Here is a 27,705-nt window from a genome sequence, read left to right as displayed (position 1 = left end):
ACTGAGATAAAAATATAATAACAATAATGATAAAAATAATCAAATATTTAACAGTGTTTCTCCACGATACGAGCAGTAAAATGTTCTTGTGTAGCCCATTAAAAATTAATTAATTAATTAAACCCCCACACATGCGTTTCCTCCTTTATTTCCGTGCATTTCAGGTGCTTTTTTCTCCTGTTAAACCAAATGTAAGATATAAACTACAGCTCCCGGGGTGCCTCTGTTGACCCTTGCTTGCAGGCTGCATCAGTGTGAATTTGGCGCTGAGCTGAGGAGCTGGATCCACCGAGAATTTAAAAGAAAAAAAGGGCAGAGCGCTTTTGTTAAACCAGAGGAAGAGGGTGCTAGAGATTATTATGAAGAAGAGGACAGGAAGGCGGTTGCGATCAGATTGAGGTTTTCGGGTCCTCACACTGACGAAGAGCCCCGCGTTGGGATTGGGCAGCGACCAGATCGAGTCCTCCTCCTCCCCCTCCTCTCTGTGGAGAATTGCGTTAAAACGAAAAGGGAAAGGCCTGAGCTTTACCAACATCACAGGATTATTATTATTATTTTTTTATTATTTTTGTACCCCCCTCCTCCTTCTCCTCCTCCTCCTGTAGATTAAACGAGGAAGCATTGCTGGCTGGTGTATGTGTTTAGAATGGGACACGCTGAAGGTATTGACATTTTTTTTGTGTATTTTCCTGCATCTTTCGACTCGCTATCAAAATCCGTGCTGCTACTGGTGCTACTGCTCAGTGTTGGCCGCCTCTGCATGCTGCATCTCCTCGTTTTCAGTCGTAGCCAGCTTGCTTTCGGGCACATTTTTCCCCCACAAACCGTCAGTGATGGAGGTATAATCACGGCAGACAATTTGATTTAAAGGGGTACCAGGCAGCCATATTGGCAGCGTTAGCGTTAGCCTACCCAACATTAGCTTTCTCCCCCCCCTCCTCCCCTTCCACCTCCTTTCATCTTGTTTCATGTGCGCTTAGATGGATTAGAAAATATTAATAAATGGAAATGTGTCCCCGAGTGTGTCAGAAAGACAAACAGCCACATCCCCGTCGTGTGCCTCGCTTTTTAACCGTTTAAACGGCTCCTGTATTTCCGTTTCGATGCCTTTGGTGCCAGGTAGCTTCAAGCTAACATCGCAGGAAGCTGTAAGATCAGTCATTGAAACCTTGTTATGCCCATGCATGCACCCGTCTTTTTTGTTATGTTTGAATAAAATAACACATCTATAGCCAGCTATTGATCTCTGCCACACTATATATACACCCAAGTTATACTAGAAGTCCTTATAGGAGACTAGTGACCGCTGGATGACATCTTTTGGATGTTTACATCACCGTTGTTCACCCTTCGCAAAGCTGCTAACAAGTTAAACCGCAACAAGAGGAGCAGATTATCCACTCAACACTTTAAACCTAATTAATTATATCAGCTCTGGTGGTTAAAAGTGTCCAGTGCATGAGGTCAAACCCACCTCTGGTAGCTGCTCTTTTGTTTTGTTTTGTGCAAGCAGGCCACCATGTGTTTGTGTTGATGGAAAATAAACACATAAAAATCACCTAAAGCTTGTGAACAGTAGCTTGCACGACTTCTCAGTATACACTACGAAGATGACCCGAGTTTGTGATGATAATATGGGGATTTATGGGGTCTGCAATTCAGACCACCCTGTGAGTTTATCATAGTAATCATTATAATGAGTATTCTGCAGATCACCTCAGTGCATCTGTTTTAAAAAAAAAAAAATCCCACATAATTCAAACTGCTGCTCTAAAACTCAGATTTGAAAAGTAGGAGCCTGGTGAAACTGCCACTGAAGTGACAGTTAATGGTCAGCTAACCCTGAGTTTGTAAGGGAGGAGAGGTGTGTGTTTCTACAAGTCAGAGTTAGAAGTTTCACACTATATTATTAGCAGAAATTTCTAGATATTCTAACCAGAAAACAGCTGATACATGGCAAACCAATTCGGTATAAGGCTGACTTCTTTCCAGAACTTATGACAGTCCCGTGTGTTTATCTGCAGCGAGAAAGAGAATTACCAAAGCCCAGATCAGTGGTCATAAACAAAAAATAAACTCTGTTATTCTGATGTTTTTCTAGCTATTTTATTCGTATAATAATAAACAGTCCTTGTGTTTACTGTGGGAACCAAAAAATTCCGATGATGTAACTCTGTCTTTGCTCTTAGTTTCTCTTCATTTACAGCTGCAGTTTGATAAGTTTCAGACACCAAATCTGCTTGGTTCGATTTAGAGAAAGGGTTATTGTTTGGGTTTAAATATGCCTTTTTTTTCTTTTTTTTAAAAAAACGAGGCTTAAAAAACGGTAACCGTGGGTTCAGATGTGACACCAAGTGTCAGTGCGTGACAATTTAGGATTCCAGAGTGAAGCTTTAATTTGCAAACAAGTTTGCTTAATACACTGCTAGAAAGTTAAATAAAAAAGGCCCAACCCAGAAACACAGATGTGTGCAGTGTTAATCTGTTGCTCTGTGTTAAATAATCTGTTAATAATTCCTGAAGGATAGAAGCTAAGGTCTTGGTGACTATTGGCTGTGTGCTTGTTGAGCTTTCCTGCGGTTCATTCAGTTGTGTGTACCTCTGTCGGCAGGTCCAGTCAAAGAAAAAGACAGTTAAGGATGCAGGAGCCCAACAATGGATTTCTCCTTCTCTTTCATGCAAGGGATCATGGGAAATACAATTCAGCAACCCCCTCAGCTCATTGACTCCGCCAACATCAGACAGGAAGGCACCTGCGACACCGGCAGTGACCCGGGTGAGGATGGTGGTCCCTCCTACGATGCAGCCCTGGATGCAGAGTTTCCGTACCCGCCATCGGCTTCGGAGGACATGCCGCAGGTCCCCAATGGCTACCCGCCGGGTTTGGGCATATACGAACCGCAGGCTAAATTCTCCATGTACTCGCAGTTCCCCAACGGCTCTGCTAATGGCTATGGGGCCATACGGAGCTACGGGGACCACGGCCTCGTGTCGGTGGAGGGGACCGTCCTGAGAGGTCCCGGTCTCCAGGAAAGACCTCTGTCTCCCGTTTCACCCCCACTGTCCACACATCACCCACACCTCCACCACCACCATCATCATCATCCCCATCACCACCACCATTCGCACCACATCCACTCAAATCCACCTCACATACAAACCCACTCACACCCGCAGAGTCCTCCACCGCCACCCCTGCCCACCCAGCATCACCTACACCAGACACCTCACATCATGACTCACAACCTGCCCCCTCCTCCCCCGTTACACCTGCCTTCGTCCAGTCCTCCCCCCTCACTTGTGGACAACACCCCCTCGTCTCAGCCCACGCACGCCCCATCCAGTGCTTCTGGTGGGGTCCTGAAGAAAACCAGCTCACCGGAGATCAAGCTGAAGATCATAAAGACGTATCAAAACGGCAAAGAGCTGTTCGAGTCTGCGCTGTGCGGAGACCTGCTGCAAGAACTGCAGGTAACTGCCAACAGCCTTTTAGGCAACATTTCTTTTTACCTTTTTGTTTATTCTTCCAAAGATGCTTTTTAGTGCAGAAGATTAGGTGGAAATGTGGAAATCTGCACAGGTGTGCACAGTGGTTTTTTTTTTTTTAAATTTATTATTATTTCATATAATGAAAAAGATGCATGATCTCCTTTTCAAAATTGCTTCAAACATTTTTTTCATGTGGTAGAACAGAGCTGGAGAACTTCTGGTTCTCCAGAGTTTAATGTATTTTTAAAAATTGCATTAATAATTACAAAATTTATAATGTTTAAGCTAATTTTTCTGCAAACTAGACTTTATAGTTAGCCATTCCTATGAAAACTAAAACTTTGAGGTACAAAAATCAGCCCGGGTGTTCTCGACTAAGATCAAGAGCCAAGCCTATGAGCAACAAAATCAAGAGACGACAGTGCAGCTGGAATTACACTTACCATCTGAATTGATTAAGTGTAGAAGGAATGGGCCATCAATGACAACACGTGGGTTATTGATGAGTTTAAAAACTCCCCAGAAGCTTAAAGGCTGCACATTATCAGGATCAGCCTCTTTAATTTAATCAAAGTTTGGATAGCAAGATAACAAGAGCTGTTCAAGTGGAGGTCACGGGGTGAAAGTGCATTTTCCAGTCTTTATATAATGTATGCATACATACTATCATCATTTAGCTCTGGTCAGCTACTGCCAGAGGATTTAATAAAATTTACCAGATTTGAACGATTCTGGTTGAGGTTGTGGCCAATCTGCTGTACTGTCTCTCTGAAAAAGACAAGGACTAATGTTTTATATTTATATAAAGTTTAAAAATAAACTTCCTACTTGATGTTAGAGCTGAAATGATTAGCAACGTAATCAATTAGAGGATCAAAACGAAAACGATTAGAGATCCTGTTCACAGCTAATGTGAATACCAGATAACAGTGATGACCCTCAGCTCAGTTTGTTCACAGTGTTGCATACAGTTCTTCATTCTTTTTTTTCTTTCTTTCTAGGAAGAGTAAAGATCAAGTAAAAAGCACACACATTTAGGGAACTTAAGGATAAATATTAAACTAATGCTGGTTTCAGCCTGTCAAAGAACAGAATTAACTGGTTATTGCTCCTTTTGTTTTAAATTAAAAATCTTTAAATTGTTTTTTTTCTCACAGGAATAAAAAAAATGCAGAGAAAGAAACTTTATCAAACTATAACAAGCATCTGATTGTTTTATTGTCAGGTTTTTATTAACATTTGCTGGTGTTTGGTAGTCCTTTTTAACATGAGCACATGTTTCTTCACAAATCTTTATGGCTGTACTAACAAACTCGCTGCGTGTGTTTGTTTTAAAACCTTGCTTTTAACTTTGTATGTTTTTATTAATGTGCGTATTAGTAAACCTAAAGGGTTTGCTGGTAAAGGTTTGTGCATGAGAAGAAAGCACACACTGACTTTAATCTGAACCGCTGCGTCCCGTGTCTGTTATTCCTTTGGTTTATAGATAATTAAATCAGAGAAAGACGTGTGAAACATAGTTCAGAGGTGCTGCAAACTAATTTGCAAACTTCAGTCTGGGGACCTCAATTAATGATTATTTTAATTATTACATAAACTAATTGTGTGTCTTCTACTATAACAGTTAATAGTTAACTAAAGATAAACTAAAACTGGGTGTGGAAAAGCAGTTTTCGTTAAGTTATGTAAAGCTTAAAAACTAGGCCTCAGAAAAACAGAACCAAGTTTAACAACTTGTCTACTTGGAAATCATACGCAGGAAATGTCCTTGGTATTAGTCTTTGTCAGTTTGGTGCGTAATTTGAACATGTCCTCCCCTATTGTAACAGTTAAAAAGACGGAAATTATGAAAAACTGAAGTGAAACAGGCAAACTCATTTTGGATAGTACCGAATTGAAAACAAATGCTCAAAACCAAACAGAAAGAAAAAGCAAGCCGAAAACTTAAAAAACTGTAATAATGATGCCCCAAGTACTTTTTTAGACAGTCGCCCAACACGTAAGCTCGGCCAGTCCACATACAGCGTGGAACTTTACATTACATTTTGGCTTTCCTGCACCTTATGCTTCTGCTCAGTAAAGGAAAAACTTGCATAAACACAATTATCTTCCCGTTTTAAAGACATTGTGTCCTTTAAAAATGCCCTTTTCCCCCTTTTTCCATGTTGTCATGGACATTGTCAGACATTGATGTCAGTGTGTGTTGACAAATACTTGTAAGCCAAAAGCTCACACTAGACTGGTCTAAATGCTCTATTTTGTAAAGGTATTTTTAACTCTTGACTCCGTATGATCTCGAAAGGAGTGGATATCATTATCAGGCAGTGTGAAGGTCGCTTTTGCTTATGAGGGGCAGCCAATCAGAAGGAAGTTCACTTACAGAGAGCCCCAATGACAGATGATAAATAAACTGAGTATACCCAGGCTCAGTACTAGATAAATGAGGATTATTTTAACCATAAAGCTACTCTGCTGCAGTCCAAGAATAAAATTATGCTGATGGAAATGAACATAAAATGTCCTGTTTAAATCCCAAGACACCTTGGAAAAATAACTGTGCGTATTAATTGGAAATCTTATCAGTCCATTTATTTTTTAATGGAATTATTACCGTGCACATCTTAGTTTACTTTTAATTATTCTTCAAAATCCCTAAAGCAGCGGACATCTGAGAAAATTCTGAGTTGTTTCTTTTATAAAAACACAACAAAATGAACTGCCGCCTCATCGCAGCTGACTTCTTTCTGTTTATTTCCTCGTCTTCAGAAAGAGTCTCAGAAGAACGAGGCCGCTCAGGCGCAGCGCAGACATGAGAGGAAGAAGGAGAAGAGGAAAAAGAGTGCAAGACTGCTGCTGCAAGCTCAGGAACAGAGCCTGGACACGAGCCAAACACAGCCAGGTACCACAGGCCAGACAGAGGACACCCACGTCCAACCGCCGCCAAAAGAAGCACCGCCGGTGCAGACAGAGAAGCCTCCGAAGACCGTTATTAAAACCGAACCAAAGACGCCGAAGGCAAGAGCTCATGTTCACTCACCAAAGCAGTTTGAAGTCGTCGCAGATCAGCCGCTGTGGTTTGTAGTAAACATTTTGAAAACATAACAGTGACTTGTTCATGTTTAGGTTCCTAAGGTCCATCATCCATCAGTGATCCAGGAGACAGGCTTCTGTAAGGAGTTTGTAATAGGAGATCTGGTGTGGTCCAAGGTGGGTACCTACCCCTGGTGGCCCTGCATGGTGTCCTCAGACCCACAGATGAAGGTCCACACTCGCATCAACACCAGAGGTAAAATCCCTTAAACATCTTTGTTGTTTAAGTGTGTAAACGTGTAAACACAGAAGTGCCGCAACTTGTTTTCTTTCCTCTGCTGCCGTGCAGGTCACAGGGAATATCACGTCCAGTTCTTTGGCAGTGTCGCAGAGCGAGCGTGGATCCACGAGAAGAGGATAGTCGTGTACCAGGGGAAGCAACAGTTTGACGAGCTTCAGTCAGAGACACTTCGCAAAACCACAAACCCTGTAGAGAGACACAAAGTATGCACAGATGGAAGATTTATTTTTAAGACTTAAAGAAAACAAACTGTCTAAACAGAATTTTTGTTGTTTTCGGCTTTTAAAATGATCGTTTCAAAAATCTTTAACCAGAATTAACCATATAGTGGACCTGCTATGCTTTTCCTTATTTTCAGCCACTGTAACAATGGTGGATGCTATGTTAAAGATATTAAAAATAAATTTCAAGTAATGAGGTCATCGTATGTGCAAGTAATCCCTTTTGAGTTAAAAGCTCAGGCTTTAGACCTCTGCAGCGGCACACATTTAAAAATGTTTGATTTTTTTGAGTGGGTGAAAATTGGGATACTTAGTTTGAAAGAATAATGAGCAAGTCTAATTTTTTTTGAAAGATTTTTCCCTTTTCTTAATGAAGGCATATTCTGAGCTGTCCTCTTCACATAACATCATCATCAGACATCCCATCCTCACTGGGATTATAAGACAGCTTTATGTAACATCAGTGTTTATAGTGGGGATTTCTCAGTGCCACTTTTTCATCTCCCATGCTGATGGTTAGTAATCTGATGCTGTCTTTTTCCCCTCTTACACAGCTAAGCCAATAATAAATTTACATGGAGACACGTCTGAGCTCGAGATATCAGTTTAACCCAATCAGATATTTTTAAATCTCAGTCACATCTGTCTTCATGGCATGCTGTTAACTGAGGCTGTACCACTTAGTTTTGGCTAATGGAGCACATCTGATTATATTTTCCTCAATGTGTTACCCACTATCTTTGACCAATATCGAACCAATACCAATTATTGGATCCGCACATCTCTTCTTTTGTTTTTTAGTCATGTATGTAGTATGTGGAACACTTTTTAAAATTATTATTATTGTTCTAAAAACTCCCTGAAAAGCCTTCAGTTCATCCAAAATCATGAATGCCAGGGTTAGTACATATTTATAAGTTCATGAGTTTTCTTTCTTTTCTTTTTTTCCTCATCAGCTAATGAAGCCTATCCCTCAACGGGAACGTTCTCAGTGGGAGGTGGGTGTTGGTCACGCCGAGGATGCTTTTCTGATGACAAGACAGGAGCGAATTGACAACTACACCTTCATCTATGTGGACCCAGACCCTACTGAAGCCCCACCCAGCAAGAAACCCAACATCAGACCTGAGAAACGAAGCCGGCGCTCAAGCAGCTCGATCAGTAAGAAGGAGGACCAAGATGTAAAGTCACCAGATAGAGAGCAGCCTCCGCGTCGGCAGCTTCCACGGAGACAGTGTAGTGTTTCAAACACAGATGACAACGCAAACTCCCAGGCCTCAAGTGAAGATAAGAACCAGAGGGGGGACCAACGTAAGACCAGCTCACCGAAACAGAATGCCGGCTGTGATGCACGAGCACAGCAGGACTCTCCGCCTCCGGTCAAAACGTGGAAAACGGCAGCTGCCAGGAAGCTGCTGCCTCTTTCTATCACAATGAAGAGGCTGAATGTGGAGATCACAAAATGTGACTGGCCTCTTATCCAGAAAAAAGCAGCTGCCTCCCCAAAGAAGGACAAAGAAGAAGAGAAGAAAGAGAGGGTGGAGAGAGAAGGCAGGCAGCCCGACCTGGGATACTGCTCACCTGAGGTTGGTCTAACTGACAGAAGAAGATGTACACAACAGAAACATCCTGTAAGCTAATATCCAAATGTTGATTTCAGCAGGACAGCAGAGCTAAACCTGAGCCCAGTCCAGAGGAGGAGGAAGATGGGGATGAAGGAGAGGACGAGGGAGAGGAGAGGAGAGATTCCCCAGCGAGTCGGAGGAGTGAAGAGGGAGGATTGCAGCAGACCTCATCTCCGGGATCACACCACAGCAGTCCACAAGGTTGGCGAAACACAGACATGCAGAGTGTTTCTCTTGCATTTCTCAATTTTATGGGTTAAATTGACAAAGTCAGAAAGAGATGCAGCTTAGTGTTTTGTTTTGTTTTTGTAGGTTCTCAAGAGAGGAAGCTTCAGCGGCGGTGTGTCAGAAGCAGGTCTGAGTCAGAGAGAGGCAACGATCTCGTCCCTAAGAAGAAAACCAAAAAAGAGCAGGTATTAGTCCTCCACAGGGAATCGGTATGCCATACCTTTCTCTCCCTGTCTTTTTTTTTTTTTTATAGATTTTTATAGAATATAAAAATATAATAAAGTAAAAATTGAAATATGAGCCTAGCACTTCTGTTCACGTAACAGCTTTAGCGGTTTGAAAGCTTATCAGATGCTAAAACGCTGCTAAAAGGATTTTGTAATATGATAGAGCATTGGGCAGCTGTATTTTTCCTACACCGCAGGAGTTGGCAGGTGAACTGTGAAATTGTGTATCTGTCTTCCAAAATAATCCAGGTATGCATGTGTTGAGCTATATTCAGATTTGTTTTGCAAACTTTCCTGAATTTTTGTGCAGGAATAGTTTCATTAAATTGAATGAGACAGCTTAGAATCCAAACTAAGAAGACATGAGATAACCTGAACCTGCACTTTTAATCTCCTTGCAGGCTGAGATGGCTCCAGAGACCACGCTGAGGACAGGTTCACAGAAAGGTGAGCGATTATTCATTCACACACGCTGTAAATCATTTGTCATGGAAGCTCTTTGTACTTGTAGAAAGACAAAATCTGTCTCTTCTTCCCCTCCATGTGATTGTGTAGGAGCTAGTGAGATCTCAGATGCGTGCAAGCCCCTGAAGAAGCGAAGCAGAGCATCAACAGATGTCGAAATGGCTTCATCTCAGTACAGAGACACGTCTGATTCAGACTCCAGAGGCCTCAACGACCCACAGGTAGCCTTGAATGACATGACTGAGGGCTTTTTTCTGCACACAAAATATTTGTCTCCATTGGTCCGGAGGCTAAATATCCATACATTATTGCCATGCATGCAGAGATGTTTACTGTTCATAGTGCAAAATTCGATCTCAGTCATGTTTTCATTATCTCTGATTCATTTTGTTCTTATTGCATTAATTTATTTTTATTCCTGTAAGCAATAGGCCTGTTTAGACCCCAACATTGCACCCTTTAAAACCAGAAATGAGCACTTCTTAAGCTTTCACCTTCTTAAGGATGATCATGTTTTTAATTATTTACATGTTTTCATATTCAATCAATCAATCAATCTTTATTTATAAAGCACCCCCCCCCCCCCCCCCCCCCCCACACACACACACACACGCGCACACTTAAAAAGTAAAATTGGACTGGGTACGCATGAGCCAAGTGAGGAAACACTATCATGGGGAGCCGTCTGCACCGGAAGCCGGTCACAGACCACAGCCTCCAGGCTGGGCACACAGCAGGAGGGAGGCAAAGAAGCCCCCCAGCCAGGCTGAGAGGACCCCCAGAGCCCCAGCAGCCACAGTCGATCACAGCCCCGGTGCAGAGAGCGCCCTCCGAGGAAACACTGGAGATATGACACAATAGGATATATACTGGGTAAAAAGATAAAATAAATAAGAACGGGATACAGTATAAATATAAATAGAGTAAGAAGATTAAAAAATGAATAAGAATAAAATCAATAAATATTAGGTAAAACCTAAATTAACAATAGAATAACAGGATAGAATAAATAAGCGTAAAATAAATAAACGTTAAGTAAAAGCCAAATTAAAAAGGTGGGTCTCGAGCCTGTTCTTAAAAACATGTACGTGTATTCTTCTTTGGCTTCTCTGCTGCTGAAGAAAAGAAGACACTTGAAGCAGTTGATACTCTTTTTGTCATTCCTGTTATATATGTATTGTTATGATGATGGTCCACGTACAAGTAATTCCTGCAAACTCAAGCACAGACTTGGGGCTGCTCATTTGCCAGTTTTTCCTACTCTTTGATTTATATGTAGAGAGTGGATATTCCTAATTTGGTCATCTCAGGTGCACAGCTCTGACTGTGAGTGCAGAAGCTTCTGTTTGCGAGGTACAGCCAATCAGGAAAAAGTAGGGTAAAGGAACTTAAACAGCTTGGTTTGATGAGGATACAATTCACAAAGGTCCAGTGTAAGATAAGAAAAAATGTCTGCACACCCGACACATTGGTTAAACACTCTGGTTTACATTCAGTGCATCTCTGCTTCAGGGCTTATTTGGGAAGAGTCTTGATAGTCCAGCAGCAGCAGATGCAGACGCTTCAGATACTCAGTCTGTGGACTCTGGCTTGTCCCGTCAGGACAGCAGCACCAGCAAGAGGGACACTGTGTGCCAGGTCAGCGTTGCTCATGATTCACCTCAGTTCTGCTCTTTCCTCTAAACATTTACAGGCATTAGGTGTGTGGTATATTTTTAAACTGCCTCACTCTCTGTGTTTTTGTGTAGATCTGCGAGGTGTACGGAGATGGTTTGATGGTATGTGAAGGTGACTGCAACAAGCAGTTTCACACGGAGTGTCTCGGTTTGTCGTCCCCACCAGAAGGAAGATTTAGCTGCACAGAATGTAGAACAGGTGAGTGAATTCAAACACGACTACATATTTACCATCATATCTGCAGTGTTTGGCACTTTTCTACAGCACGTTCTCTGACATTCCTTTTCTAGGGAACCATCCTTGTTTTAGCTGTAAAACAGTGGGCAGGGAGGTGACGCGCTGCTCTGTGTCTGGATGTGGTTGTTACTATCACGAGGACTGTGTCCGTAAACTCCCGGGAGCCACCAGCAGCCCAGGTGGAGGTTTCAGCTGCCCTCAGCACAGTTGTTCAACCTGCTGCCTGGAGAGAGACCCACAACGAGCCAGTAAAGGTAGAACAGCTTCCCTTTTTTGTCTGTGGCCTTTAGTAATTTCATGGTTGAGTCTGTAGGGGTGTGAGCTGGTGATAGATAGAAAAAGGGTGATTAAAATGGAGTTTAGACTCCTTAGGTGATGATACTGACTAATAGAACAAAGCTCACATTGAAATCAAGCTTGTGATTCTTTGTTGAAATATGTAAGAGTTAAATGCATTAAAAGTAAATAGGAGTGTCTTCTTCAGAGAAAACAGACTGTGGGAGAACTTGTGCCAGATTTAATGAAGAATACTTGGTGACAGCCTTGGCACAAACATCCTCTTCATCTCAAAGTTAAATTGCTCTGTTTGGTGAGAAGTACCTGGAGACTGTCGAGCACCGGAGAAAGTAAACTGGCTTGCTCCTGGAAAGGTCTTTAGGCGATCGTACATTATCCTGCAGGAAATATCTGCAAATGAGAAAAGATGCGCTTCGATGCAGAGGTGCTAAAAGTGATATCGACAACTATGATTTCTACCAGGGGTGGGTGGTTCATTTTCCCAAGGGGCCACATGAGAAACTGGGACTGTAGTGGAAGACTGTAATAATAAGTGGAACTCAATTCTGCTCCGTTTTAATTTTATCTCTTTATAAGTGTGTTGTTGCAGCCCTCCACAACAATCCCAGTATGTCAGGGAAACCCTTAGGAAGATTAACTGATTTATACCTTTGCCATCAGACATGAAAGTCATCCAAGTGGAAAGAGAGGAAAGGCTGCAAAGGAAAAAAAAACATGCCTAACACCTAACAGCAATCATGAAATTGCTTTGAAAAGGACTGAAAGAATAATTTTCAGTGAATTATATTTTGTATACAAATGGGGAAAAAACTTTATGATTCAAAGAAAAATCAAATAACACTGATTTCTTTTCACATACTTAAGATCATTATGAGTGTAAATGGATGCAGGAGAATGGGCAGGTGAGGACCTGTGCAACTTTGATAGGAGTCAAATTGTTTTAGGATGTTACTTTACTGGATTTTTCTCAAGTCATGTTTCTCTGGTTCTTTAATCCACTTTTAATATCTACATTTTTTTTATGTGAAAATGTTAATGAGAGCAGTTGTATCCAAAAAGTTACATTTGCAAATAGTTGAAGCTTTTGTTTAAAATAAATCAATACAAATCAATAGTGCTTAGGCACAGCAGGCCATCAGTCTTTATAATACAGTGGAGAAAACTTTTTATGAAGAACTTATTTTAAATCCAGTCCCAGCAGGAGAAACTCGTGTTGTTTTGTTCAGTATATGTCTACACAGCCCAAAGCAGTGACTCTCAATCTTTTTGACTTGTGATCTTTTGCGTTTTTGTAACACTTTGTTCTATTTTAGATGTTGAAAAGTCACATTTCCCTCTGAGCTTCTCAGATGGCCTCTTTCAAAAAATAGTTTAGGTTCAAAAAGTAGCCTTACCATTTTGTCTAGCTTAGTTTTTTTTTTCCTTTTTAACCTGAGTAAATACTGCACAAATCTCCAGGTTTTCTTGTGCCCTATTGAAAATTTATTGTCAGATTCTGTTTTGTTGTTTAAGTACTGTGAAGATAGATTTCAATAACTTAGAGCTCAAGTCTCTGTAGTCGGTTGTGTTTTTCCTTTTGCTTTCCTTTAATTACAGCTGGAGCCCATTAAAGGAATATGACCTATTTGTTTTTAATAGAATCTCAGCAGTAAAAAGAAGTGAGCAGAGCTGTGTTGTTAGGCTGAGTCATTAATTGGATTGCAATTATACTTCCATTTTTGTTTTTTAATGATCACGAAAAGAAGGTAATCTGCATAAAACAGAACAGTTGCCGCTTCCTGCATCTCGGATCTACAAAGACCCCTCATCCTGTCTACTTCCAGCAGTGTTTTCACGTGACTACAGTGCATGTCTTCAGGATAGCTTGAGGGCCTCTGTCTGCACCCTGGTCATAAAGACCCAGACCATGTGCACCTCTTTTTGTTTTTTACTTTTTTTTTTTTTTATGTATTTATTTTTTAGCAGCCCTAGAGTACAGTTGAATACTCCAGAATGATTACCTCCTACCTAATCATTTTTCCTTGACCTTCTTGGAGAACGTCACAAGGCCAAAGACATAAAGGCAAATTTATACCATGATTGTGGTAAAATCTGCTCTCTCTCTCTCGTCTGTTTCCCCTCCAGGTCGTCTGATTCGTTGCATCCGCTGTCCGTTGGCCTATCACACCAGCGACAGCTGCGTGGCGGCAGGCAGTGTCATCCTTACTCACCACATCATGATCTGCAGCAACCACGGCAGCGCCAAGAAGAACGGCCTCCTCACCTCCCCCGTCAACGTGGGATGGTGCTTCCTGTGTGCCCGAGGTAAGCTTTCCCCACCGTACACACCGACAAACCCCCAAGTCAAAGGAGTGACGTTCCCCCTCGCCCCATGCTGCAGACACAAGCAGTTCTTAATTACACCAGACGATTTGAATCTTGTGGCGAAATCCAAGATCGATTCTTCTTGCCTGCATCATCTCATATTGTCATCTTTTTTTTTGTTTGTTTGTTTTATATACACTTTTAACCTCTTTTTGACGCAGTAACATCTCATTTAGGTATCTTTAATATTACACGTTTCACGTTTGGCTTTGTTGTTCATGGATAGCAGTGCTGTGTCTGTTTTCCATCACGATACTAATACTATGAACGACTCGGGCTGTTACACTGCACTCCACTTAAAAGAACCACGTCTGTCCTGAGTGCCGATGAAAGAAAACATCCTTTTTTCTTTGTGACTTTTAGCTCGTTTAAGCCTCACATTTAACTTCAAGTTGAGTGCACTGTCTGGCCTCTTTCTGTTGGGACCAACTTTGTTTTACTTTTTGTTTTTTGTGCGTGTTACAACTGTGTGTGAGTATGTGTGTTTGTGTGGCTGTGCACGCGTGTTTGTTCTTTCTCTTTTTGTAAACTTTGGGTAATTTTCGAGTTTGACTGCGGCTCACCCCCGTCTCTTCCTGTGTGTCTTGTGTAGGGCTGTTAGTGCAAGACCTTACTGACACCATATTAAGTTCATATGCCTATAAGTCCCACTACCTTCTGACTGAGTCAAATCGTGCTGAGTTGAAATTACCTATGATTCCCTCTCCTTCGTCAGCTACCAAAAAGAATGTTGGGAAAGGTAACTGAACAGTTTTTCTCTTTCTCCTTTGTCCCACTGGTCTGTGTTTGTGTTGTGCCTGCTCCCATTCTGACTCCCCCTCCCTCCCTTTTTGTACACATCTTTCATTTCAAAGCCTTGAGGTGCCAAGTTAATTAACTGACTACACATGCAGTTAATTTTAACGCAGAGTGACGCAGAGTAACTTCAGCCAAGTTCCCTAACACATTAACAAAACAACAGTGGGCCTCATGCAAGAATTAAGTCTTGTGCTCTCATCCCAAGCCTCTCATTGAAGGGTTGCATATGAGAAGCCAGAGTCACAAAAGTAAAATTATTGTAAAATTGGTCTTTCAAAGATATTACATCTAGAAAGGCACAAGTGTACATCAATTCTGTTTAGCTGTGTACTGCTGACTCATTGCCACACAATAATAGTGCAGTAGATTAGGCAGAAATTGTGCTCTTGTATATAATAATAGGACAAAAAAGGCGATTCTTTAACTGATGAACCTGGAGTGAGGAATTACCGACTCGCTGGAGTTTGGTGTGCAATTCTTTAGATTGAATTTATTCATTTATGCAAAATTTGTAATATTTAAGGCAATCAATCCATGGATATTGTCACTGTACTATACAACTAGGCCTCATGGCTACGTATTCATATTAAAGATATGAAAAAGATACATTTGTGCTTGTTCATTAATCAACAAAATTAAAAGAGATGGCGACATAACTGAAATAACACGTCTCATTGCCTAAGTATGTTATTACGATAGACTCTATAAAAGATGAACGTAGCTTCTGGGTCTGAAAAGTAAAGCCAAACATGTCTTCTGTGGTAATGGTCATCAGAGAGCAGCTCCTATGCTTGCAAAGACACTTCTGGTTGTATCAAAGTAAACGCGTTCATGACTTTACTGGCTCATTGACTTCTTTGGGGTCATATTGAATAAAACATGAATGTTGTTTTGTAAATTATGATTGTTCTCAGAGTCAAAAAGAAGTGTTTTCCAGAGTAAATGAAACCTTGCAGACTTTCCAAGACCGACTCGAAGGTGTCAGGATGTTTTCTTGTTGATGCTAAAGACACTTCTTTATAGCTTTATGACTTTGGCTGAATATTTGGGCATATGATGTGAGTTTGGCTGAGCAGACCGTTCCCTGACACCCTGGTACTATTTGAATGATAAGAACCTAAACATTGAAATGCCTTTAAACCTTCGTACAGTACTCTACATGTATAAAAGGGAATAATTTGGCATGAAGTTAGAGGCGACAAATTCTCTCTGCAAAGTTACGATGGGAAGCAATGAAGAGGAACCAGTGTCACAAACACGGATACTGTTCAGCAGGATGAGAGGTATTTGGTTATTCGTCTTAATTTAAGTCAATTACAGAATAAAGCAGTGGTCCACAACCTTTTTTGCGCCACGGACCGGTTTATGCCCGACAATATTTTTACGGACCGGCCTTTAAGGTGTCGCGGATAAATACAACAAAATAAAACTAGTACTGGTACCGAAAAAAAGAAGATTTATTCATAACACACGTGAAAAGACCCAGGAAAACCGGTTTAACGATAAAAACAATGACAAAATAACACTGAAAACCGATAAAAACCCTGAAAACCATACATTTCATACCTGAGCCTCAACTCTCGCGGCCCGGTACTAAACGAGTCACGGATCGGTAGTGGTCCGAGGCCCGGGGGTTGGGGACCGCTGGAATAAAGGATGGTCAGTGCAAAGCTAAAAGTCAGACTAATGTGGAAAAATCTCTTTAAAACACAACTGATCTGAACAGCTCATGAATTTTGTTCACTCATCCTGTTGAACGTGAAAAGTTCTTATTTATCGTAGATCTGCTTTGTTTCTATGAGTGGTTCTTGCATGAGGCCCATCGTAAAATTGGTTGCGCATCAGCAACCAATCTACAAACTTCTTTGCTAAAATAGTCGGTTATAAAGAAAATAAATCAGTTTATCTGCTGGTAAAATAAAATGGGTCCTTAGACCTGCAGCATGGATGTATGAAGTCCCAATGCAGGGACGGACGCTCTGGGTTGGTTCAGGTTCTCTCTGTGGTTTGTGGAGCTTCTCGCTGCTGGAGGCGCATTGCTTCTCTGCTTCAGCACTCTGGGCTTGGTTTTGATTTGAAAGACCTCGTCCGGCATCACCTCTTTTATGGCAACTGCAACTAAGTTTGTTTTTGACTGAAGATTTCAAACAGTATGACATTTTGGTTCCCCTCATGTTTTTGAGCTTTGACCTGCCTTGGATGGAATATAATCCTAATCATTTAGTACAATTAAGCAAAGAATTGTTTCCGGGTGATGGAGGTTAAATTACAGGTTTTTTTCTTCTTTTTTAAAAATTATAATTCTGATATTGAATTTTTTTTAAATACATTTTGGAAATGGAAATACTGTAAAGATTTGATTCCATGCAAGCTGGTCTGTGCAGAATGTGATATGTATGATGGGAAAAGTTTGCTTTATGAGCTGGACTGCATGCCGGCTTTTTGCCAGTACTTTGTTATTTGAGTATAACCCTGATTCATTGTTAACCTGCTGGCTGATTTTTATTCCGGTGCTGCCGCATGTATTTCCCATAAGACTGGTCTTGGTACAGTGCTCTGAATCTGATTGCCAGACATGCTGTAACCGCTGCAATAAAATGCTATACCCAAACCAGGAAACCCATGCAGGGTTTCCAATCATTTCATTCATGCAGTCAGGCTGTTACAGGAGGCTTCACTCAGGCCAGAAGGTCCTAGCCTTAGTTTTTCATTTAGATTAATAGCCAGATGTTATTGTGGTAGGAATGTCTTCCTAAAGAACACTGTTTTAACTCACATTAGATGCTAGAAAACCACAATTGTATTCTGTATTTATAGACTTTGTATTAGTTGCACTTTTAGTTAATAGGCTTGTCTGCAAATGAGATTCAGAGTTTGACCAGGTGTTAAGGTGCATCACCTAATCATGCACTCCTCCTCTCTTTGCATACCCACCCCCTCCCCACAACGCATGCACACACACACACACACATACAAACACACATGCAAACACACATCCACACACACATACGCAAACACACACATGTATACATCCATACAAATGTAGGAGGCAAGTTGCTGTGCTGCGACTCATGCCCAGCTTCCTTCCACCCGGAGTGTCTGGAGATGGAGATGCCGGAGGGGTCGTGGTCCTGCAGCGATTGCAGGGCGGGGAAGAAACCTCACTACAAACAAATTGTCTGGGTCAAACTAGGCAACTACAGGTAGGAAGCACAGATTGGGGACAGCTGAGGGTTATGCAGCTGTCACTTTGTGGTATGGATGCATTTAAAGGATAAGATAGTGATAGTTTAGATTTCAGTGCATGATTTCTACCTTTTTAATCCTATTTAAAAAACCCACAAAAAAAACCCCACAGAAAGTTGATTACACGTACAGTCTTCTGTGTCGTAGACGTCCGCTGTTGTCCAGAAACCCAGTAATGACCAACTGTTTCCTTTCTTATAATAATCCTTCTAGTCTTGATAATTTAAATCTGCCACAGAAGCTGAAACTGTTCAAGTATCTTTTGTCCAGAGCCTTAAAAAAAAATTAAGACCAACAATCAGCAACAATATTAAAACCACCTTCCTAATACCGTTTATGTCCCCCTAGTGCTGCCAACACATGTCTGACGCATCAAGGCATAGAATCCACTGAATGTTTCCTTTAGTATCGGGTACCATGACGTTAGCAGAAGATCCTGTAAGTCCTTCAAGTTGCAGAAGTTGCTGCTCAGTCAGAATGAGGATTTAGAAACTTTGGCGAGTTCATTTAGCACTTTTTCCTCTCAAGAGTTACAAAGTCCTTTACAAAAGCCAGTATTCATAATAAAAGGTTTAAATAAAAGACACTAAAATTAAACCGAGCAGAAGACAAAAGAAATCATCAATCATTCTCCATTCCTGCTAGAAAACACCATCAGAGTGAACGCCTGCAATGAAGTTATGTATCTGGTCATGCAACAGTGTTTGTTCCATGTCATCGTAACAACCACATGAATACAAAAAACACTGATCGGAGCATCACACTGTCTCTGTCAGCTGTTATTCTTTCCATAGTGCATCCTAACTGCCATGTCAGTGCGCCCCAGGGTGGCTGTGGCTACAATGTAGCTTGCCATCACCAGTGTGTGAATATGTGTGTGTGAATGGGTGGATGACTGGGTGTGTAAAGCGCTATACGAATATAGGCCATTTACCATTTCTTCCCCAGGTAAACAACACACACTCACCCAGTCGTTCACATGATGTAAAGAAGACGTGATTCATCAGACTAGACAGCCAGTGATCCATTTTTGATGCTCACTTGACCACTGCTTGTGCTTAAAGCCAGCATTTAAAGATAAAGGTGTATTTAGAGTGCTGACTGTTTTATTCATCAGTCTGTCATGGCCACCATTAAGAGTTTCACTTATTTGTGCTACAGTAGCTCATCCGGCAGATCAGCTACACAGGACAGCCTTTATTCCTCAGTGTTATCAGAGACAGTAATCTCAGTTCTCTGCTTGTATTCCCATGGGCCTCTGTTGGTAAATGCTGTGTACTGGCAACGCAAAACAAGACATACATACATTGAGAGACACACAACCTATTTTTTCAGCTTCTAACACATATGTTTTAAGAATAGACTGTTAACCAACTGCCTAATATATCCCACCCCATCATAGAGGATCTCGTAACTAGACTATTTTATTTAGCTGAGCTGTCAGTGGTTTAAACGATCTGTTTTTTTACTTGCATCTTCAGCAGGAAGAAATCTAATATGAGCCTGAGAACCGCAAACATTACAGGGGGGTGCGTGCATGCAGATTGTTGGTCTTGGTCTGTTTAAACTCGGTGTAGCACATTGTTTTCACACCTCATGGGGAAACAGGATGTGATAATATAAATGCAGGTATTCAGGAAACACTGAGCAGTGCTTTTCGCTCTCACACTGACTGTCAGTCAGGCTCAATATTTGTCTCACAGTTTAGAATCTTCTGGCAGATTAACGGTGTGCACACAGATAATTATTAATCTGTTGATGAACAGCTCTGAATTTGATTTAAAAAAACAACATTTCTAGGCAGAAACAAATAAATACAGTATTTCCTGTCTAAGTCATGGTTCACCTTTTCGAGGACTCGCTGCATTGTGGATTTATCTGTAAATTTAGATTGTGGAATTTCATAATATCACAGGCTTCTGTGGCCTATAGGTATTTTTATTCTTATTCACTTTTGCCCTTGATTTTCTAATAATGTCCCTTGCCTGCCAGGTGGTGGCCTGCAGAGATCTGCAACCCTCGTCTGGTGCCATCAAACATTCAGAGTCTTCGGCACGATATTGGTGACTTCCCGGTTTTCTTCTTTGGCTCCCATGACTACTACTGGATCAACCAAGGCCGCGTCTTCCCATACGTGGAGAATGACAAGAACTTTGTCACAGGACAGATCAATATTAACAAAACCTTCAAGAAAGGTAACATATTCCTAAAATCCTTCCTTCTAATCTGTTGTGATTTCACTTCAAGCCAAAAGAAAAGATGATTTTCTGAGTCGCTATTCATCTTTTAGCTCTGGAAGAAGCAGCCCGGCGCTTTCAGGAGCTTAAGGCGCAGAGGGAGAGCAGGGAGGCTCTAAAACAGGACCGCAATTCTCGCAAACCACCACCCTACAAGTTCATCAAGGTGAGCAGATGGAAAGACCAAAAGGTGGTTATAAGTTTTGATCGTCAAGTCTTCAGGGTTGTTACTAATTCTGTGGCTGCTTTGTTTTCCTGTCAGTCCAACAAGCCTGTGGGGAAAGTTCAGGTGCACGTGGCCGACTTGTCAGAAATTCAGCGATGCAACTGCAAGCCAGCAGACGAGCATCCCTGCAGCCTGGAGTCCCAGTGTCTCAACCGCATGCTGCAGTACGAGTGTCACCCACAGGTCTGCGTGCATCTTTGGGTTTTTATGTCATTTGTGATTCAGGTAATAAAATCTAACTTTTAATTTTCTGTGGTTGTGCTCCTGTGATCAGGTGTGCCCTGCAGGAGACAGCTGTGAGAATCAGTGTTTCTCCAAACGGCTGTATGCAGAAACAGAAGTGATAAAGACAGAAGGGTGTGGCTGGGGCCTCAGGACAAACCAGGCACTGAAGAAGGTGGGCGCTGCACTTAAAATGCAGACCTTTCATCTAAAGAGCATCAGCACATCTGATTTGTATTTGCTACAAGCTGAAATGTTAAATAAACTAATCTAAACTAGTTTAACAATCAAATTAAACACAGAAAAATACTAAAAAATAAAAAACTGAATAGACTACAATAAAAGCTCTTCTTATTAATCTTGCAAGCTGCCTACCCAGCAGAAAAGCTTTTAAACGCCCCAGTGTCTGTGTTATTTGTTAACATATGTTCATTTATGCTACAAGTATCTTCTTCTGCATACAAACAAAAACATCTGAGTACAGTAGCAGTTTCTAGATATGTAAATTCAAAAATCTTTCCGTGGGTGTATGTATTTAAACTTAGACATCAGTTTCATCTGCCAGGCAAGAGTGTAAAAGTTCAGCAAATCAGTGGTTCTCAGATGTGCATTTGTTATTTGTTGTCAGTCTGCTTCCTAGCAATAAGTAATTTTTAAGTGCGTGTCTGTGTAATATCTAAAACAATATAAATGTGTTTGTTGTTTCCTGCAGGGTGACTTTGTGGCCGAGTATGTGGGAGAGGTGATAGACTCAGAAGAGTGCCAGCAGCGAATCAAACGTGCCCATGAAAATCATGTGACCAACTTCTACATGCTCACCCTCACCAAGGTAACATCTGTGACATTTACTGGATACTCATAGATACTCATACATAGATAACATAACAGGTAACATAACAGGTAACAATAGGTAACATACAACAAGTTGTAATATTAGTCAGATAATCCATTAGAAACACCCCAAAAGACTCCAACATACTTTTCAGTGATCTTAAATTGTTTGTTTTTTCACTTCCTCATTGATTTAATTTTTCAGTCCTTGACTGTCCCATTTATTTGTTCATCCATTCATTTCCTTATCCGATTTGGGGTCAGTTCACATAACATCCCTGATCGTCCACAGAAGAACATTTCCTAAACTCTGGTGTCTTAATACTCATGCCTTCCCGGTAGGATCGTGTCATCGATGCTGGCCCAAAAGGAAACTCGTCTCGGTTTATTAACCACAGCTGCAGCCCAAACTGCGAAACCCAAAAGTGGACGGTAAACGGCGACGTTCGTATTGGAATCTTTGCTCTTTGTGACATCGAGGCTGGTGAGTTAATCTGCAGCTCTGACACACATTTTCCTTCATGTATATTAAATGTACTGAAAGCAAGTTAGATGATTCCCATTTAATGTTGCTCTTCTCCCTGGTGTCCCTGCAGGCACAGAGCTGACGTTTAACTACAATCTGCACTGTGTGGGCAACAGGAGAACGTCGTGTCACTGTGGATCTGACAACTGCTCTGGATTCCTTGGGGTCCAGCCATCGGTGAGGATGTTTGTCATCCCCATTAAAATTCAGAGTACCTAAGAAGGAGCAGCCAAGTTTGGAACCTGTGTTTGATACCTCTTTCTTGTTTTATCACATTTCCTGCAGAGTGCTGCAGTGACGGAGAAAGAGGAAAAGGCCAGGAATGCAAAGATGAAGCAGAAGAAGCGGAAACTGCGGCCGGAGGGCAAACACACACACGAGTACTTTTGCTTCTGCTGCGGAAAAGGAGGAGAGCTGGTGATGTGTGACAGGAAGGACTGCCCAAAAGCGTATCACCTGCTGTGTCTCAACCTCACCAAACCACCATACGGTAACGACAGAAATGACTTTCTGATGCTTTTGTTTAGTTTGTGTTGCTCCTGAAACGTTTCTGCAGGTCAGTTTCTTGCAGTTTTCCAGGTTTTTTTTTTTTTTTGTCTTCTTTTTTTTTTTTAATTGGCTGTCTGTACTTTCACACCTTCTCTATAATACTAAGTTATCAGTAATGTACCGGAAATTAAAGCAGATGTATTAGGACAGGATATTAGAAGAATTTCCTGTTCTGTAAATCATCTCATTGACAGCTCAAGTTTTTGTTTGGGATCTATTTTTGAGGTTGGAAACTCCTGTCCTCAAAAATCAGTTCACTCCACAACATGGAAAAAATCAGCACAGCAGGAAGACGACACAGGTGGTGGAAAGCACAGCCACAGTCACTGTTCCCATCCACCCCTGTATGCTGTCTTTATGCATCACAGTGAGCTTTCCATTTTGGATTTGTAGCTGGGGCACGGATGCAGAAGTGTCTGAAGGAGGCAGGGAGAGAAATCCGCTTCATTTATTTTTAAAGCTTTTGTTTTTATCAGAAATGTAATGGAAAATATAAAAATTAAACTACTCAGTGGAGGTAGATGTTACACTGATTGGACACTTTTTACCTTTATCCGTCTGTTTTGACTTCTGTGCTGAATTAGTGTCTAGATGACGATCTCTCAGCAGTGTCACAGTTAACAGGTTGGTGGAAGGCTCGTCCTGGGCCTATATCAAAGATCAGCACATACTCATTTGTAATCTGGTTCACATTCTTTACACCAGTTTTCCCAATCAAAGAAAACACAAAGTGTGATGATCAGAGTTGTGATTGACATTTCAAGTCTGGTGGGCTATATGTGATATTTATTTTTAAATAATCTCCTTTTTCAGTTCTCTGACTCGATGCAAATAAGTACTCCTGTTTGGCGCTCTGCTAGCGTCTGTAATTAACCCATTTCCTGTCTCCAGGGCGGTGGGAATGCCCGTGGCATGACTGCAGCGTTTGCAGCAACCCGGCCTCGTCTCTCTGTGACTTCTGCCCTCGCTCCTTCTGCCGGGATCATGAGGCGGGGGCGCTCACCACCTCCTCCCTGGACGACCGCCTCTGTTGTTCCAGCCACAACCCGCTCAGTCCCCTGGGGGCCAAATCCAGCTCCACCCAGCAGCGGCGCTCCGCTCAGAGCCCCGTCAGAGTCAAAGAGGAGCCGGAGTCAGGCCAGCCGGCCACGGAGTGATAAAACCCTTAATACCTCATTCCCTGCAAAGTGTGCTCCAATCCACCTCTGATCCTAAGCAGTGCACTACAACAGGGAATACAGTGCTTTTTTCTTTTTTTTTGACACATGCGATGGCCGCAACTCAGAGCTGAGACACGCTGACGAACACCTTGATGCTGTTTTGTGGCGACAGTAGGAGAAGTGACCAGAAATCATCAGGCACCGTTTTCCCTCCTGTCTTGCCATAAAACACCACTACTTACACTCTCTGCAGCTCGCCTGCGCCCACTGGAGGGCCCAGGCCACCACCTCATTATGTTGTTTTTAAATTTTTACTGCTCTTTTTTCTTTCTTTCTTTTCTTTTCTTTCTTTTTTTTTTTTAAAGCAGTGTAAGCGTCGTCACGTCTCCAGTTCCTGGCACTTTGAAGAACTCACTGAGTGAGGTGGAGGAAGGGGCAGAGAGGAGGAAAAGGATGTGGGAGCTGAAGCTCTCCATCACCACCAAGCTGCTCCTCTCCTTGTTTACCTGCTGTAAGCTGTGGTCTCACACACAGGGTGGCTTTAGGATGGAGACGAGCCAGCTTTTCTCGTGATCTGTCATCCTCTTTATCTGTTAGAGAAAAGGAGCGGCGGGGAAATGACCAATTTCGTGCAATTTTTTTTCTCCCAGGACCACACTACATTCCAACCTTCCTTAAACATGGTTTTAATATGCTTATGGGTATAGATAAATATAATTATATACAGTATCTATGTTTGTTAATGTTTACAGACAGATTCTCTCACTTCATCTCAGTGAGTGGTGTATTATGTTTGTTTAGGTGTTGAACATTACGCAGACCTCCTTGTGAAAATAGTCCTATTAAGGTGAAATATAATGGTATATAGTGAAATGGTATGACATTTCAGAAGTTCTTGTGATTTTCATATTGCCAGTCTCACTCGCCATTGTGTACATAATTGGCTCACAATATTGTAAGATACTAAAAAGATCAGGAGGGGGCGGAGCCTCACCTCTCTGATTGTTCTTGGAAGATGGAAAAGCTTTTTCTTTTTTCTTTTTTTTTGTAATAATAATAAAAAAAAAAAACAAGACAGATCCTTTTTAAAAAATTCTTTCTTTAAAGCTATGTTTTCATGTTTCCTCCAATTAGTTATTTGCAAAGTAGATGGAGGGGCCCAGCTTGTGATCACTGGTGCTGTCTTAAAGAAGTGTTAATAAGCCTTAAGTTTGGGTTTTTAGCTGTAGTTACTACTGCCCAGATGCAGTCCACTTCGGTTGTTTCGGTTCGGCGTACTGTGACGGCTTTTTTGTTTTCGGGGATTTGGGGTTTTTTGCCAGACTTTTTCTGAAAAGCACTTTCACGCGGCTCATTGCTACTCACCTTAGCTAGGTCATACGTATACAGAAATGTATATTAAAAGAACATATGACAAGTGTTTCAAAATGGATACCTCTTCTTCTTGTATTATTGGAAGTTAAACTGTGTTGTAACTTTTTGCCTCTTGGTCAGAAACGTGGTGAGCGCTGGGTGTGGCTTGTTTCTTCTGAGGAAAGTGGCCTAAATGCTGTTTTTATTTTATTTTATTTTTGTTTCACATTTATTTTATTGTTGGTTTTCTTTTACATTTTTCTTTGGCACACAAGTAGGAAAGACTGCCAACCCAGCTTCGTCCAAAAAAAAAAACAAAGAAAACAAAAAAAAAATTGTCCTCCGTGTCCTCCAGAGACACTTCTTCATTTTCCAGCTTGAGAAAACTCTTAAGGCTGGGCTTTATATGGAGACGTAATGGTGTAACAACAGTTCAGTCCAGTATAATGTACAAACTTCTGTACAGTGTTTTTAATCGCTCATCGTCAAATCTCAAATTTTTGTATTTATTGCACCACATTTTATACCAATTTCTTTTTCAAACACCAGTGCAGTAATTTGTCTCCCTCTGTAAGGAAATAGGCTTAAAAAAAACATATGGGGAGTTTTACGTAATATACCTGTATTTTCTTTCTTTTTCTTGTTTTTTTTTTTTTAAACATTTGGTGTAATGATTCCACATCCGGTAACAGCCGCTGCTCATCAGCCTGTGTCGTGACTCACTGTAATTGGTGTTTAAAAGCAGTGTGAAGCACTTCAGTATTGGAATGTAAAGTTTCTGTTTCAGAGCAGGTTTTGCAGCCCGGACTCAGGTGGTTGTCACTGAAGGAAGCTTTTCTGTGATCGCGCCTTGCTTTGTGTTCTTCCTCAGTTACACTGATGTTTGTTTTGTTTTTTGTGCCCTTAAAAGATGTATTTTCTCTTTAAAAAAAAAAGTGCAACAGGGTAAAATGGTGCCAATGTTTCCAATCAATTTAGGTGATTTAGGGTCTTTTTAAACACTCAGTTGCCCGTTTATTAGATAGAACTTCAGAACTGGGATAAAACTTCGAGGAGGTTATAATGCTCATTATTTTTCTACTGATGTTGATGACATCAGTAGAATGGATAAATGGAGCCTTTTTCAGACATGATATGAAACATACAGGGCTTCAAGGTGCTGACACTCAGGTGCGTTTTTTTTTTTTTTTCTTGTTTACCTGAGTGTTGTTGAGGCTGACTTCAGTCTACCCACACTGGTACATCACTAAGAGAGATTTGTTTTCGCAGACGAATGTTTTTATTTTAAGTGCTAATAAAAACTGAGTCAGTGAGTTAAAATGACATTATGTTCTATATATTGTTGTTTAAGGCATTCTTTACTGAGCTGAGGAGCATGTGCAGTCCTAATCTTTAGTGGGATTGCATGAGTCGTAAACTCGTTCAGATGTCGATGCTGATAGATTAATCGGGGGTAAATATCTGAAAGGATGATCTCTACGCCACCTCTTGCCCAGTCACCAGCTGGGATTGTATCCAGCCTCTTGTTACGCTACAGCTTCTAAATGGACAGTTTTATTCTCCGGCCTCTAAAACAGGGATGTCAAACTTATTATACATCAAAGGCCACATGCAGCCCACTTTGATACTTAGTAACTGTAAAAATACAGTTAAGAGTCCAAAAGTTTATCCCCTCAATATTTCCAAAGCTGGCCAGATTAGAGTCTTTGCCAGGCCAGTTCTGGCCCCCGGCCTTTTGTTTGACACCCTGCTCTAAAAAATTTGCCACCTCTAAAAACAAAAGCTGAGCATTATAGCTTTCTTTAAAATTTTATTTCAGGCCTGATAGCAGTGTGGGTTGTTGTTGGTTTTACCTAATAAACTGGCAGCTGGCTGTAAATCATGAGGGAGAAAGAATAAAAGCCTCCGAATGCAGAAAAATAAGACGTACTAGACGTGTTTTAGTTGTTTGAAAATACTCACTGTTCATTGACAAATTATGTTAATATGCACAAGTCCGGTTTCTGTGCGCTACATGATTTCAGTTTAAGGGTGAGGCCTTAAACGACCTCTGGACACTGATTCTCACTGATTCTTGCTTGTGGCATGCAACACAAGACCTGATTAGTTTTAGGCAAAGTTTGAGGCAGGACACTCGATGCCTACTCACTCGCTGTGATAATCACCTGACTTTTTTTAATGTCCGACCACAGATATTTGTGAAAACGGGGACGTTAAAGTAAGATTTAATTCGACCACGGGGAAATGAACTTTTTGGGGTCAGACTTCTGTTTTAATTGACTGATGTGCGTTCAGAAATGCATAGAAAAGCTTGAACTTTGAACTTTTTGCCCCCTTCAAGTTAAAGTCTCTCACTTTTCTGCATTCGGCAGTTTCTTTCCTATAATTCCTGTTGT

At 41.3% G+C, this 27,705-nt stretch overlaps 1 protein-coding gene across 5 annotated transcripts; it reads left to right on the top strand.

Moving 5' to 3' along the window:
- Positions 1 to 205: 205 nt before the first annotated feature.
- nsd3 (nuclear receptor binding SET domain protein 3) lies at positions 206 to 25,962 on the top strand. Of its 5 annotated transcripts, none has more exons than XM_085180564.1 (25): positions 206 to 662; positions 2,612 to 3,471; positions 6,256 to 6,504; positions 6,613 to 6,775; positions 6,869 to 7,023; positions 7,998 to 8,627; positions 8,705 to 8,867; positions 8,979 to 9,079; positions 9,523 to 9,568; positions 9,677 to 9,807; positions 11,099 to 11,224; positions 11,335 to 11,461; positions 11,554 to 11,754; positions 13,922 to 14,101; positions 14,754 to 14,900; positions 18,006 to 18,162; positions 20,198 to 20,400; positions 20,496 to 20,608; positions 20,705 to 20,851; positions 20,943 to 21,065; positions 21,603 to 21,719; positions 22,064 to 22,205; positions 22,318 to 22,424; positions 22,533 to 22,737; positions 23,688 to 25,962. In XM_085180564.1, the coding sequence occupies exons 2-25, from the start codon at positions 2,656 to 2,658 to the stop codon at positions 23,951 to 23,953; spliced, it is 4,815 nt and encodes a 1,604-aa protein (XP_085036690.1). In that variant the 5' UTR covers positions 206 to 662; positions 2,612 to 2,655; the 3' UTR covers positions 23,954 to 25,962. The 5 variants fall into 5 exon arrangements, with proteins under 5 accessions (XP_085036690.1, XP_085036688.1, XP_085036689.1 ...); XM_085180562.1 differs by having other exon boundaries at positions 8,702 to 8,867; XM_085180565.1 differs by having other exon boundaries at positions 207 to 662; positions 8,702 to 8,867; positions 14,877 to 14,900.
- Positions 25,963 to 27,705: the final 1,743 nt, after the last annotated feature.

The sequence above is a fragment of the Neolamprologus multifasciatus genome, chromosome 12 (genome assembly GCF_963576455.1).
Source record: "Neolamprologus multifasciatus chromosome 12, fNeoMul1.2, whole genome shotgun sequence".
NCBI lineage: Eukaryota > Metazoa > Chordata > Actinopteri > Cichliformes > Cichlidae > Neolamprologus > Neolamprologus multifasciatus.
Note: the sequence above shows the minus strand (reverse complement) of the source record. Positions and strands in the feature narration are given on the sequence as shown.

Excerpts from the sequence above, each read along its gene's own strand:
- nsd3 (XM_085180562.1), top strand. The coding sequence starts at position 2,656 with ATGGATTTCTCCTTCTCTTTCATGCAAGGGATCATGGGAAATACAATT. Across the intron at positions 11,225-11,334 it reads AGAGGGACACTGTGTGCCAG|ATCTGCGAGGTGTACGGAGA; the intron begins GTCAGCGTTGCT and ends GTTTTTGTGTAG. Across the intron at positions 20,852-20,942 it reads AGTACGAGTGTCACCCACAG|GTGTGCCCTGCAGGAGACAG; the intron begins GTCTGCGTGCAT and ends TCCTGTGATCAG.